The 15,537-nt window shown below is 45.7% G+C and overlaps 1 protein-coding gene across 2 annotated transcripts in view; it reads left to right on the top strand.

Annotated features, from left to right (window-relative positions):
- Nucleotides 1-15,537, top strand: part of Shc3 (SHC adaptor protein 3) — a 132,420-nt gene that overhangs the window by 110,179 nt on the left and 6,704 nt on the right. For both annotated transcript variants that reach the window (XM_060372583.1, XM_021654306.2), the window contains 2 exons: nucleotides 1,172-1,467; nucleotides 15,015-15,179. In XM_060372583.1, coding sequence (XP_060228566.1) covers nucleotides 1,172-1,467; nucleotides 15,015-15,143 — 425 coding nt within the window. In that variant the 3' untranslated portion in view covers nucleotides 15,144-15,179. The remainder of the gene's footprint in view (nucleotides 1-1,171; nucleotides 1,468-15,014; nucleotides 15,180-15,537) is intronic.

The raw sequence follows: 15,537 nt of genomic DNA, 5'->3' as shown, positions 1-15,537 counted from the left end.
GTTTGACCCTATAGAACCCATATAAGAATGCCAAATGCAAGAGCACAGACCTGTAACCTGTGTCACCTGGGAAGGTGGACACAGGAGGACGCCGGTGGCCAGCCCGGTGGAGCTCCAGGCTCAGTGATAAACCCTGCCTCAAAGGGGAAGGCGAAGAGCAATTGAAAAAGGCCCCAGCATCGATCTCTAGCCTGCAGAGGTGTGTGTATTCACGCACATGCACACACACACACACGGCACAGCCAAAACTTATTGTTTTAGCCTTTAGCCAGTGGTTTGAAAGCTATTTTTCCTCTCCACATTTGTAAAAGATTTAGCAGTTCTCAAAAAGATCTAATTTTGCTTCGATGTATTCTCCTCCCCAAAGAAACAATGTGGGATTCTGGGGTGGAGCTTGGCACAAGAAGGACATTCTAGTTCTTCTTGCGTTTGCATTGTGGCAGGCAGGCGGCATGATCCCAAATTACTCAGTGTTTACCTGGTACTGTATACCTTTTTTTTCAGTGCATATCCCATGTCCGCATCCTACCAAAAACTTACACGCTGGAGTTTAATTAGATGCACTTATACATTGTATACACTGTAACTTACGTGGTCTGAGCACTCACTGGTATGCTGCATAGTCAGAAGTCAGTTGCAAAGCAGGTTGAGCCAAGCGTGATGACTCAGATACCAGGGAAGGTCAGGGCCGAGTAGAATTCCTCTCCTGGAGCAATTCCTCAAGAGGCACCAGGGATTTTGAAGTAAATCTGTGGTGTTTGGGGGCTTTAGTGGAACCAAAGTTTCATGGCTTGCCTTTTTTTTTTGGTGTAAACAAATTTGTACGCAAGGGTTCGTAAGGAGGCTGGCTAATGGCTCAGAGAAGGTAGGTGGTACAAAATGGCAAGTTATGCCTGCCCTCTTGCAGTGTGCAACACTGAGGTCCTTCTATCCAGTTAGACAAAGTGTGTGCCCAATATCCTTGGCACCAGGCACAACCTCCAGCTATCAGGAGAGTAGACTCACCAACGAATCATGCCAAAATTTGGGTGGTGCATTTAAATTCTAGTTCCGATGATCCATCTCTGTTGCCAGCCTCCATCAAGAGTTACATTTTAATTCTCCTCTCTCGCTCTATTTTTACTGCTCCCTCTTCCGGGATTGATTTGTTGCTGTCGTATGTTGTTGACAGAGCCTTTTGAAGATGCTCTCAAGAACCAGCCTCTGGGGCCCATGTTGAACAAAGCAGCGTCTGTGGAGTGCATCAGCCCTGTCTCACCCAGAGCCCCAGATGCCAAGATGCTGGAGGAGCTTAATGCTGAGCCCTGGTACCAAGGGGAGATGAGCAGGAAGGAGGCAGAGGCACTGCTGCAGGAAGATGGAGACTTCCTTGTCAGGAAGAGTACCACCAACCCTGGCTCCTTTGTTCTCACTGGGATGCACAATGGCCAGGCCAAGCACCTGCTGCTGGTGGACCCAGAAGGCACGGTGAGGCACGGGCAGGCACCTTCCAGTAGGCTCATGACTACCTTTAACCTTTTCTAGTTTCTGGGTCTTGTGTAGAGCCACACCCGCACCGCCTCCTCTATCCACAGGCTCCTGTCAGGGACAGGAGACTTACGCGACAAGTGTTACTGTGAGTTATAAAACTTGGAAAATTATCATAGTCCAGGATAAAAGCTTTGGTCTTCGTGTCCTTTAAGGTAAAGAAATGTGTGCTGCTCTTGCAGAGGACCTGAGCTTGGTTCCCAGCACCCACATTTGGTGGTTCACAACTTCCTCTAACACCAGGTTCAGGGGAATCCAGTGCTCTCTTCTGGCCTCCACAGGCACTGGTGATTGTGTGCGTGTATACACACACATAAATAAAAGTTTAATAATAAAGCTCTGTTAAAAGATCATGGAAGAGGGGCTTGGGAGGTGTTCTGTTGGTGAAGAGCTTGCCTTGTGCATTAGTTACTTTCAGTTGCTGTGATAAAATGCCACGACCAAAACCAACTTGAGGGAGGTTTGTTCTGCCTTGCAGTTGGCGGAGGAGAGTCCACAATGGTGGGGATGGCATGGCAGCAGGAGTGAGAAGCGGCTGGTCACATTTGTCCACACAACAGGGCACAGGAGCGAACCAGAAGTACACTGACTGAGGCTATATGAACTCTCAAAAGCCCGTCCCCTCCCTCCCCCAGTGATGGACTTCCTCAGAAAGGCTGCACTGCCCAAAGGTTGCACAACCTCCCCAAACAGCATCACCAGATGTTCAAACACACAAGCTTATGGAGGAGCCTACTTTTAATTTGAACCACTGCACTATACAAGCACAAAGACAGGAGTTTGACTTTCTAGAATCCACATGAAAGCCAGACGTGGGAGTGTCTGGAATCCTAATGCACTCACGTTGAGATGGGAGGCTGCCTTAGTCCAGGTTCTTCCTCTGATGAAGCGCCATGACCAAAAGCAGTTTGGGAAGGAAAGGGTTTATTTGGTTTACACTTCTTCCACCTCACTGTTCATCACTGAAGGAAGCCAGGACAGGAACTCAAACAGGAGGAACCTGGAGGCAGGAGCTGATGCAGAGGCCATGGAGGGTGCTACTTACTTGCTTGCTCCTCATGGCTTGTTTCACCTGCTTTCTTATAAAATCGAAGACCACCAGCCCAGGAGTGGCACTACTCATAACAGGCTGGGTCCTCCCCCATAAATCACTAATTAAGAAAATTACTAACCCATTTGCTTACAGCCTGATCTTAAGGAGGCATTTTAATTGAGGTTCCCTCCCCTCAGATGACTTCTACTAGTCAGCACAGAGACAGAGACCAGAGACTCCCTGGAAGCTGCCAGCTGCGAACAATGAGAGATCTCAACAAGAGTCCCAGACAAGGTGGAAGATGAGGGCTGACACTCAAGGTTGTCCTCTCATCTCCATATGCATACTGTGACAGGCTCACATACAATACTCCCCACGTCTCTCTCCCTCTCTCTGTCTCTCTGCCTGTCTCTATCTCTCACTCACACATACACAATACAGCAATAGCAACAACACCATTCATTCCTAAAACATTCACAGTAAACATGGAAGTTAAAGTCTACTGGATTTTCACTACTTATATCAATAATAAATAGTTCCCAAGCTGGAGTCTCTACGTTTTCTTGCAGGCTATGAAGTATGCTGGGCAGCAGGCAATGCCTCGTTAATTAACTCGTGGTTTTCAGGTCAGAGAGGTTCAGCCTCCTGACATGGTGGTGCAATTCTGCCTGAGTTCTGAAGGATTGCCTGACTTGTCCATCTGCCAATCAATAAGTGTATTGAGCACAGCCCAATAATTGCCAAGTTCAGTAAGTGCAATTTAATCAACTTAACCATTGAGCAAATGCCAAGGCTGTTATTTTAAAACCTCTCATCCAGTGAAAACAAAAGGTAAGGTGGAAATACTTAATAGAATTAGATCAGTGATATGTGGGTAGAAATGGAGCCCGAGTGTTTGGTTGGACTGTTTGGTTGGGGCGCAGAGGAGGGTAGGGGTCACTGATGTGATTCAGGGACCTAGAATGAGATGTCTGAACACATCAGCCCTTGGCAGTCTGGAAGCAGTTGTCCCTGTGGGGCAGCCATGGCCCCAAGTATGGAACACCGTGAGTGTGGTGACTTCTTTTCTGCTCTTCTGTGAAGTTCTTTTCTTTTGCACGCACACCTTATCTGTGGAATATCTTAGTGCTTGTTTCTTTTAGAAGCTTGCAAACATAACATATATGTATACACATGCATATGTATTTATGAATATGGTGTGGCTGTGTTCAGCTGAGAGTGTGGGTGTGTATAGAGGTCAGAGGACCTTTATAACTGCAAGTGGCAGTTTATGAAAGGAAAGGGGGGGGAACCTGTCTTAGGATGAGTTGGTTTGTTTTGATCGAGCATGTTAATTAGGTGAGCCTAAGGGGGCGTTTGATTGCTGGACTTCAATACTTTGATAACTGGATCTTGGTAGTCAGCCTCAGGGGGAGGAAGTGACCAAATAAGGAAATAGGCCTTGGTGGCCAGCTTTAGGAATGTAATCTAATGGGTTTTAGCAAGAAAGAGGGAAGGGGGGAAGGGCAGGGCCCACCAGAGCCGTGTTTGGCATGCCTGCCCCTGTTAGGGCTCTTCCAAAACCATCTTTGCTATTCTCAGACATTCATCTTTCTTTGGATTTTATTTTATTTATTTTATAAATGCAGTTTTTACAAATACACAAGAAAATATATTAGTAACATTCCCTTTTACTACATTTATTTAATATTTTGTGCCACGTGGTGGTTGGAAGTGTTAAAATTGCTTATCTGATCTTGATTTAACTTTAGTGGGTGGTATATATCAAGAAAACTATCTGTTTCCTTTAGGTTTTCCAATTTGTTTGAGTACATGTTTTTTTTTTTTTTAATTTATTTAATTTTCATCTTATGTGCATTAGTGTGAAGGTGTCAGATCCCTTGGAATTTGTGTTACAGACAGTTGTGAGCTGCCATGTGGGTGCTGGGAATTGAACCCGGGTCCTTTGGAAGAGCAGACAGTGCTCTTAACCACTGAGCCATCTCTCCAGCCCCTTGAGTACATGTTTTTAAAGTGTATCCTTACGATTCCCTTGATTTCCTCAGTGTCTGTTGTTATGTCTCCTCCTCCGACTCTAATACTGGTAATCTGGTTTTTCTCCCTCTGTCTTTTAGTTAATGTGGCTAAGGGTTTGTCGATTTTACTGCTTTTCTCAAAGAACCAACTCTTCGTTCTAGTGATTCTTTGTAGTGTTCTTTTATTGATTCCCACCCTGAGTTTATTTCTTGCCATCTACTCCTTTTGGACACTATTTCTTCTTTTTTGCTCTAGACCTTTCAGGTGTGCTGTCAAGTTACTAAAATGAGATCTCTCTGGGTCCATAAATTTGAATATGTTGTCCTTTCATTTTCATTCAGTCCTAAAAAGTTTTAAGTTTCTTTCTTAATATCAATCTTGACCCATTTTTTTTTTCATTCAGCAGTGAGTCGTTCAGTTTCCATGAGTTTGTAAACTTTCTGTTGTTGTTGCTATCCAGCTTTAGTCCATGGTGGTCTGACAGAATTCAGGGTGTCATTTCAGTTTTCTTGTATCTGTGTCTGAATATGCGGCCAATTTTGGAGAAGGTTCCATGAGGTGATGAGAAGGAGGTGTACTATTTTTTTTTTTCTTTGGGTGAAATGATCTACAAATATCTGTTAGGTCCATTTGATTTGCAACATGAATTTCTCTGTCTAGTTTTTGTCTGGATGACCTGTCTATTGGCAACAGTTAGGTATTGAATTCTTCCACCATCACCATGTAAGGGCCAATAATGTGATTTTAACTATAGTAGTGTTTCTTTTGTTATCTTGTGTGCCCTTATATTTGGTGCACAAATGTTTAGAATTATAATATTCTTTTGGTAGATTTTCCCCCTGGTGAATATATAGTCTCCCTGTCTCTTTAGATAGATTTTGGTTTGAAATCTATTTTGTCAGATATTAAAAATGACTATGCCAGCTAGTTTCTTGGGTCTGTTTGCTTGGACTATCTTTTTCTAACCCATTATTCCAAGTTGATGTCTATCCTTGATGGTAAGGTGTGTTTCTCGGATGCAGTGGAAGGATGGATCCCATTTTCATAATTAATGTGTTAGTTTGTGTCTTTTTATTGGGGAATTGAGGGCATTCATAGTGAGAGTCATTAATGTGAAGTGTTTATAGATTCCTGTTATTTTGTTGTGGTGGTTTGGATCACCCCTCCTTTTGATTTGCTGGTTTAAGAATATTTTTTCTTTGTGTTTTCTTGGGTATGGTTGAAGTTTTTCTATAGAGCTGTATGATAGATATTACTTAAACTGGTTTTATTATGGAATGTCTATCTATTGTGATTGAAAGTTTTGCTGAGTATAGTAGTCTGGGCTGACATCTGTGGTCTCTTAGAATCTGTAGTACATCTATCTAGGCCCTTCTGGCCTTGGAGTCTCCATTGAAAAGTCAGTTGCTATTCTAATGGAACTGCCTTTTTATATTACTTCATCTTTTTCCCTCACAACTTTTAATATTCCTTCTTTGTTCTGTATGTTCAGTGTTTTGATTATGTTTCATGGTTAATTTATTTATTTATTCAGTCTATTTTGGTGTTCTGTATGCTTCTTGTACCTTCAGAGGCACCATCTTTAGGTTAGAGAAATTTTCTTCAATGACTTTGCTGAAAATATTTTCTGTGAATTTGACCTGGTCTCTTATCTTTCTTTGTCCCTATTCTTTGTAGACTTGGTCTTTTCATAGTGTTCCAGATTTCCTGGATCTTTTGAGCCAGAAGTTTTTGTTGTTGTTGTTTTGTTTTGTTTTTTTTAGATTTAACATTTTCTTTGACAGACATATACATTTCTTCTATCTTGTCTTCAATGCAATGAGATTTTCTCTTCCATCTCTTGTTCCATTCTATTGGTGAGGCTTGCCTCTGAGGTCCTGAATGAGTTTCTAAACTTTTCATTTTCCTCTCAGTTTAGGTTTTCTTCATTGATTCTGTTTGCACTTTCATGTCTTGAACAGTTTTTAAATTTTATTCTATTCTTTGTAATTTCATAGATTTCATTAATAGATTTATTCATATCCTCTTCTTAGGTATATTCATAGTAATGATTTTGAAGTCCCTGTGTTGTGCTTCAACTATGTTTCATTTCTCAGGGCCTGTTGTGGCAGGGATGCTTAGCTCTTTGTAGAGACATACAGTCCTGGATGTTATTGGTTGTGCCTTTATGCTGGAGTCTAGGCATATGGATTTGGGTTGACTGTAATTCCAGGTGCTGATGTTGCTCTTGTCTTTGTTGGGTGGCCTTCTTGGTTCTTGGTTTCTGTTTTCTTCTCTGGATCTTAGGAGTATGTAGTAACTGTCTTTGCCTGGTGTGGAGTACTTCTTGGTCCCTACCCATCCCAACCACTGGGGATCCCCTGTAGCACTTGTTTCTAGGTGTAGAGATGACACACGACAATGGTGATGGGCTTGAAGGGCAGGAGTCTGAGAAGGTCTACAGAAGAGGGGGAAGTTGTGCCTGCCACAGGATCTGTGGAGTCCACAGGGGATGGAGAAAGAGAGGGAAGACAGGCCCCTGCAGCTGGTCTGCTACAGGGCTAAGATGAGACTGGGGAATTGGAATTGCAGGATGAGAGGAAAGTGATGGTTACCTACCTATTCGTTCCTTTGGCCAGCATGGCCAGCAGGTTTCCTTGGGTGTTGGCCAGTGAGACAAAGGGGTTGAGTGAGGAAGAAAGGCTGTGTTAGAGAGGATCAGCTTGATCCCCTGGGAGTGGGGGCAGAAAGGAAGGAGATGGCCTACTGCCAAGCTGGGGTTAAGCCTGGGGAATTAGATTTAGTTAGTTAGTTGGTGCTGATTCAGACTTCTACAGTCTGACCCCATGTGATTTGTGTCAGCCATATTTAAACGCAGCGTAACTTTGGGGAAAAAAAAGTTTCCTGATCACAAGTAACTCAATCCTGTGTGTACAACAAAGCTTGAGACATGTTTACGTGGAGCCATTTACAAAGTACATGGATCCTCTACCATTAAGATGGGTTCTACTGGCTCAGAAACTATGCTCAAGATAAGGGTTAGGGAGAAAGACTGAGGTAAGCATAATGTAATGCCTGTGGAGTCAGCATTGGCTCTAAGGTAGCACAGAAATGACCCAGGTTGCTGTAAAGTGCAAGTGACATCTCTCCTAAGGATGGGTTTTATTGATGAGGAGCAATGCTCAAGACCGAGAGCATTATATTATGCTTGGATAAATGAGCATAATACTTTGGGGGATTTGGATGAGGCTTGGCCCTATATATAGCAGAGATCACCAGGCTACAAACTCTATCCATTCCTGGCTTTCTGGGTGGAAAACAGGTAAACATCTCTTTCCTTCTTCTGTTTCCTTAGTGCTCATCTGTAAGCACGAGGGAGGGCCTCATGCCCTCTACAGGTGTGTGTGTGTGCATAGCTGACACTAAGGATGAGCTACGGTGAATGTTGTTGTAGAGCCACAAACAAGATTACCTAGACAGAAGCATCCCAGAGTTCTTCCTTCCTGCACAGGCCTTGCAGCAATTCAGTTGTGGTTATCCAAAAGAAAATAGCAGGAAAAAAAAAATCTCCAAGAATTCTGTGAGAATATAAATATTTCACTTGAAAATTGGTATTTAAAACATGAAATGTTTTATTAAAAAAATGTCTGGCTTAGTATGTCATCACGTAGACAAAGATGATGAAATGTTTTCGCTAAGTTTTTATACACCAAAGAATTATTTTAATAGACATGCTCTGTGTCTTGACATCCACGGGCAAGGGCAGAGAGTGGTGAATTAATGCACTCACACTTGTGCCAGCTCTCTTTCGCTACTCCTATACAATCCAGAATTCCCTGCCAAGGGAATAGGGCTGCCCACGGTGGGCGGATCTGCCCTCATCAATGATCACAATCAAGATAATCACCCATGGACACACCCACAGGCTAACACGATCTAGACAGTCCCAGGCCACTGTAGGCTGTGTCAGGTTAACAATTAAAACCAGCCATCACACCCTACTAGCAATATTTTATTATACTTCCACAAGCCTGTGCCAAGGTATGCAGAAAACGAGGAAATGGAATTGTGACAAGGTGTTCACAGGAGCTGATCCCCAAGGCTGTGCTATCATACAGTTTTAATTCTGGAGTGAGATTTGCAGGACCATCAAGAATGCTTGTTAAGTCGTACCCACTGATGACTATTCTTTTGGGGGGCTTTTAACTGGATCTGATTATCCGGTTTAATTGATCCTACAGAGGATAGCTTTAGCTGAAAAGAAGATGGAAATGAAAGACTTAATTAAAAATGTAAAGTTGCCTCCTTGCTGTGAGGACACTGAAATAGACGCGGAACGCGTTCTCTTCAATATTTATTCATCTGATTTTCATGGTAATTGCCTGGTCCCTGACTATAAAGGGGGAAGCTTGGCAAGCTACATTACTCAGAGAAAGAAGGATGGAAAAAAAAAAAAAACGGTCTGAGTCTAAATTTACTCCAGAGTCTAGCAGCCTCTGAGTTTCTCGCTGTGTGCTGAGGTCACTGGGGGGACCACCCAAAACAGCTCCGAGCCTTGGTGTGGGGGTGTTAGAGCCAGGGACTCTAAAATAGCGTTGAGAAGAGCTGGTGACAGAGGTTGTGGGAGAGGCCCCAAAGATGGTTCTCTCAGCACCTGAATCATTCTGTCAGCCTATGGATGTCTAAAATTACCCCCTGAGTCACTCGTGGTTGATTCATTCTTTGGGCCAGGCAGGGCCGGCACGGTGGTGTGGGCACCATCCTTGCACTGGGAGAAACCAGCAGCGCTCATGTCCAGGCCCTCTGTAGGCTTGGCTCACGGAGCCTCCAGCACTGAAGGTTTCCAAGCGCACACTAGAGCCTTCGCTCACTAAGCTGTGAAACAGTGACGTCACTTCCACAGCCGCTAGGTCTTCCTGTGTCTCCTCTTGTCCTCTGTCCCTCTGCTAGTCCACCTGCACAGGCACTCCCACCCCCTGCTGTGACCCCATTGGGCCACTGTGGTTAGCCCCCACCCCTGTAACATGGCATCTTTCTTGCCTTTGTTTTGTATTGATTTCCCAAGAAGGAACATGAATGGGAATTAAGGAAAGGGAGAAGTATTTCAAATATTTTGTAGCATATTTCGTTTTGCTCATAAATTCTTTTTTGGTGTGCACCTCCACCATTAAGAACATGAAAGAGAAACTTACTGCAAAGACTTATCTTTCTCTCAAGTGTCTGCTTCTTTGGAGCATTTCTCCACAACCATGTCAACATTATCTCTCTCTATGGCATATAAGCATATATCTACATGCCTTTACAAATAGATTATTTAATTTCCAAAACAGTTGTTATCCCTTGAATTTTTTTTTTATGCGCTTTGTCTTTGGTGGCCATATCAGCTCTTTTGTTTTCTATGCTATCGATGTGGATTGAGTCTTTCTCTGTTTTCCAATTCGTCCTCTGAGCTGGGATTGGTCTGCTCCCTTTGTGGGACGCTGTTTTGGTACACGCTCATGGTGGTATCTAGGAAGAGAATGCTGTGTAGGGTTTTGTGGTTTTGGTCTCCTTGCTGTGATAGCTCGGCTGCTCTCTTTCCCTTGTGTCCATCCCTGACATCAGAAGGAGAGGGAGGGAGGGAGGGGGAGAGAAAGAGAGACAGAGAGCGCAAAAACAGGCAGAGATTGGAAGTACATGGCTTAGGGCATCTGACTCTGGGAAGGGGAAGAATTCCAGCGCCTCCCTCCCAGAAGTGCCTTAGCTGGACTCACCGTTGTTCTCTGAGGGCAGCTTGTTTCATTTCTCTGGATACTTATCCTCTGCCTTCTCTGAAGGCATAAACAAAGAAGAATGGGTGGAGGGTGGAAGTTGTGTGTTCCATGTCTGCAGCCCAACTGTCCTGTGGAATTAGCAGTGGAAGGGAGACCGGACTGGAGGAGGTCAGTAGAGGTCTCCATGCAGGCCAGAGAAGGTTCTGAGGTTCTCGGTGGAGTCCCTCTGGGACACTTCCCGCCACACTGAGGGTGTCTGTACACTTTAGCTGCTGTGCAGGCCAGGCTAGAAATGGCCTCGGAACTCGGGTCTATCAGTCGCTGGGACACGCCACCAAGCCACAAGGAAGGCTGAGAGGAGGCCGTGGTTGCCCAGATCCCTGTCTCCCTGCCATGTGTGTGTGTCCTGGCATATGCCTTCCCTGGCAGCGCGGTGTTGGGCATCTTCTTCCCAGCTTGTAGATTCCACAGTGCTGTCCATTGCTTGACCGGCACTGAAGTCAGGCGAGGTCCTGCTTGGGTGCCTCCTCCTTTGGAGGTCCGCTTCTGATGGCCTGCGTGCCATCCTTGCTGGCTGGCACTGGTTTCTGGTGATGGCTATTACTAGGACTAAACTCAAGTCACTATCCAGAAACAGAGATGAAGGTTCCACCCTCTTGCGATTGTGCAAGCCCCTGCCGGCCCTGGGCTAGGGTGACTTCAGTGTCAAGGAAGGTCCTGCGTGACAAGGAGCATTTGGCCATCCTGTTTCGGGAAAGGCCATGGAGCTCCTGGAGTGCTATGGGCCTGCTCCCTCTCCGCTTCTTGCTGGGCTGGCATCCATGTAGCTTCTGAGTGACAGAGCTGCTGTCCAGGAACAAAACCTGCCCAGGCGCCACAGACAGTGTTGAAGGAGCCCCCCCCCCCGAAGATTTCCCTAACAGCACATGCTTGTGGCCACAAGGGGGCAATAAGAGCACAAGTTCTGCCTCGTGGGTGCTGGAGAGGTGCCTCACCTGGAAACACTTTCAGACAGGCTGGTATCCTGCCCTGACTCTCTTCCCCAGGACAGCCTGAGTACAGGGAGAGGCCACTTCCTGTCCTCCACCTTGACTGAGCTTGTGGAGTTTCACGAGGGGCGGTTGTGGGCTCCGTGGGCCTTCCTTCTGCCTGTGGCTCTGACACGATCTGTGATCACTGAGAGCGTGGTGGGAGAGAGAGTTGGAGGCCCTGTGGGTAGTGATCTCTGCTTCCCCACTGCTCACGGAAAACAAGGTTTCCCTGCACTTTCCTCCCCCTCTGGTCAGATGGCAGCCAACCCCCAGGCCTCACAGAGACAGCACACACCCTCTCAGGTCTCCTGGGCTCTGAAGCGAGGGTAAGGTCTGCAGTAAGGTTTTGTGGGGCACAGGGAGAGCTGCTGAGTCATTTTCTCAGCCCGAGAGGCTGGTATTTTCTCCAGCCGTAGGGCTCCTGAGACACCATTTTCACGGCGGAACTGCTTGTGACGGTTTTTTCATGGCCAGCTGGTTTTCAGAAAAAAAACCAAAAAAACCAAAAAAAACCAAGCGTGCATAGGGTCTGCCATCATCCCCCAGATGGAGCAGGGGAGCAACTGTGTCCACAGCATCGTAAATGTGATGGAGAACAGTGGGTTCATAGAGAAGGGAAGCTGAAGTGGGAGTCCCCATTGTTAGGGGAGAGAGCCAAGGGACACGGGCAGCCATTACCAGACCTTGACACGGGAGGGCAGAGCGTTAGAGAGCACATCGGTCCAGAGGCAACAGGATAAGGTCATGGAGAGAGAAAGTGTGTTTGTGTGTGTGTGTGTGTGTGTGTGTGAGAGAGAGAGAGAGAGAGAGAGCCTTCACAGCCCTCAAGGAGCTGCACAGAAGAGACACACTCACAGCATGAAGGAATCCCGAAGCACGAAGCAAGGGCCCTTCAGTCTCTAAGGACTGAAGGGATTTCACTGTGGGGCACAGAGGCAAGCTCCTTACTACAGCCTGCCCTGGCGTGGCCTACAAGCCAGGCATCCAAAGGCAAAAAGGCATTGTATGAAAAAAGAAGCTGTAATTCAAGGTTGTCCTGGGTCCAGAGATTTGGGGAAGTGGGAGGGGGGCTTGCTCACAACAGCCGAAGGGAGAGAAATGAGTTCCCTGAGAGAGCTGTGAAGCCACAGGTTTATCAAGTTCTGTTCCAGAAAGAGAGCTGCCAGTGTGCGCGTGCGTGTGCGTGTGCGTGTTACAGCCTGGGTGAGGAGGGGCAGCCTCTGGCCTGTGATGTAACTGGGGATATGGAGATAGTTTTGAGTCTATGGTGGGATGTGTGTATATCGTGCAAATTGTAAACCATTTTATTCATAAGGGACTTGAGCTTCCCTGGATTTTGACAACAGTAGTGGATCTTGGAACCAAGAGACTACTGCCTTCCCATATGGTGCTGCGTGTGTGTGTGTGTGTGTGTGTGTGTGTGTGTGTGTGTGTGTCTGTCTGTCTGTCTGTCTGTCTGGTTCCAACTTTAAATGCTAACCTTCATCAGTACCTTCTTGACTTTCGGCACATAGGCTAGATCACACTGACCCTGGCTTCCACGCTCTCCGAAGGCCTCTGACTGGGAAACTCCTCTTGTAGAACAGAATTGGAGGCGGAACAGTGGTGCAGTGTCTTACTTCTCCTAAGGCCGCTCTACAGCCTCACCTCAAGCATTCTCTTATGAGATCCCTTCTGAAGGGCGGTCTCCTGTCAGCCTCCTCTCTGTGAATTTCCATTATCTTTTATCTAACACCATGGTTGTCTAAATTTTCCCTGTATTATCTTCTAAGAGTGTCATGAGTCTCTGTTTTCTATTTAATACATGTGAGTCAACATTTGCGTCTTCATTTTTTTCACATGGATGTCCAATTGTTCCAGGAGCAGCTATTAGAAACAACGTTTTCTTCATTGCATGGCTTTATCTCCCACTAAAATGTCTTTATCAATACCTGGTACGCCTCTTTCCGGCTGCCTGTTCTGTTCCGGATGTACTTGTCTGTCCCCGTGCTAATACCTCAGGTTCCTGATTCCTGTGGCTTGCAGTAGTGGAAGTTTCCTGTATGTGTTCTTATGGTTCTCAGGACGAAGTGCCAACCATTATACAATGAAACCAACTCTATTTTGTTGTTGTTGTTTCTTTCAGTACTTTACTAACTTCTCTGGACCTTTTTCTTCTTCACATAAACTTTAGAAAAAAAAATATTGATAGCAACAGGTTTGTTAGTAAAGACTTTGCTTGAAATTCTGTGGAATCTAGAGAGCAGGTTGGAAATGGCTGAGATTGTGACAGCATAGTCTGGCTATCCACGAACATGGCTTATCTTCTCTTTTCATTCAATCCTTTGATTTTTTTCCATCAGATTTTTGTGGATTTCTTTGAAATATATTCTTTATACTTTGCTAACTTTATACCTAAAATTTCATTGAATAACTTAAGTATTCAATTTTTTTATGTTAAGGTAATTGGCATTCTGTTTTAAATTTCAAATTTGATGTGGTCATTGCTATTGTTTAAGAAAGTCAATTGTTATTGACTAATTGTTATTAGGTGTGTGTGTGTGTGTGCGTGTGCATGTGTGTTTAAGAGAGCATGTGTACCGTGGTGCGTGTGTGGAGGTCAGAGGACGACTTGGTAGAGTTGAGTCTCTTCCGCTGTCACAGGGCTCCCAGGGTTTGCGCTCAGGTCACCTTTACTCACCAAACTAACTCTCTGGCCTGTGATTGGCTTTTGTATATCATCTTCAGATCTTGGAAATTTACTTTAATTGTGTATTAAATTAAGAATAATTCTCATTGGGGACAGGAGCTCCAACAAGGAGACCAACAAAGCCCAAACATCTGGGCCCAAGGGGACCTGCAGAGACTGATGCATCACCAAACGCCACGAGTGGGGAGGATGTAAGCCTCCTGCTGAGAAGTAGCCCATAGGCAGCTCCGTCTCCATGTGGGTCTTCTAGTAGAGAAGACATTGACATGAACTTGGTTGCCTGCTCTTTGATCACTTCCCCCTGGCAGAGTGTCCTTACTAGGCCACAGAGGAAGAGGATCCAGGCAGTCCTGATGAGACCTGATAGGCTAGGGTCAGATAGTAGGGGAGGAGGACCTCCCCTATCAATGGACTAGGGGAGAAGGACATAGGGGATGAAAAGGGAAGAAGGGTGGGACTGGGAGGGGATGAGGGAGGGGGCTACAGCCAGGATACAAATTGAATAAATAGTAAAAAAAAATGTGATGTTTGAAAAAAAAAAAAAGTAATTTTCATTGTTGATATCTATTCACATTTTCTCTCACAGTCATGAGGGAATCTGTAAACAGAGGCAGTTTTGTTTTCCTTCCTAACTTGCATTTTATTGCATTTTCTTCTCTTCCTTAGCTGGGACTTCCATTCTGTTGTCCCAGTGTGGCCCAGGACAGAAGGAATGAGGTAGGCAGTGTCCACAGGGCAGGGGCTTGCAATATTCAGAGACTGCCTCAGAGGGGCAGGTAGGCGAAGCAGACTAAATGGACCAGCTGCTGTCAGCGACCACGGTCTGACAGAGATTGCCTCTGAGTCACGGCGAGGTCTCAGGCCCCAGAAGCCCGCTCCTCCCCTTGCCTTCCTCCGTCAGATGTCCCAGGTAGCTCTACTGCAAAGTGTTTTGTCTTTCCTGCCTGTGGTACCAGCTCAACCTCTCCTTCATTTCATCCTCACAGATACGGACGAAGGACCGGGTCTTCGACAGCATCAGCCACCTCATCAACTACCACCTTGAGAGCAGCCTGCCCATCGTCTCTGCCGGGAGTGAGCTTTGCCTCCAGCAACCAGTGGAGAGGAAACACTGAGCTGACCCAGTGCCCCGCCCCCATGCCTTGTGCCAGGTCAGGGGGACCTGTGCTCCACCTCTCTCAGCCTGTGGGGACTGGGGTGGCTGTCTGTGGCCGTCACCTTCTTCAACAGCCCCCAAGGGAGGTTCCCTTCAAGTTCAAATTCTGTAAACATGGTCCACACATCTCAGATTGGTATTAGAGGTGTATATGCCCACACGTCCTGTGTAAATGACCCCGATATTTATATTTTTAAGGCTAAAAAAGATGTGTGAGACTAATGCTGGATGCTGTATGTCTTTAGTCAGAAACAAGTTTGGCTGTAGTTATTCAGGCAAAAGTTTTAATTCAACTGAGCCATTCTACTGGGAAACTTAGCTAGGAAGGAGTAACTCACAGTTCTAGATAAGCA

Source organism: Meriones unguiculatus, chromosome 19 (assembly GCF_030254825.1).
Source record: "Meriones unguiculatus strain TT.TT164.6M chromosome 19, Bangor_MerUng_6.1, whole genome shotgun sequence".
Taxonomy (NCBI): Eukaryota; Metazoa; Chordata; class Mammalia; order Rodentia; family Muridae; genus Meriones; species Meriones unguiculatus.
This window is presented reverse-complemented; position numbering and strand designations above follow the sequence as displayed.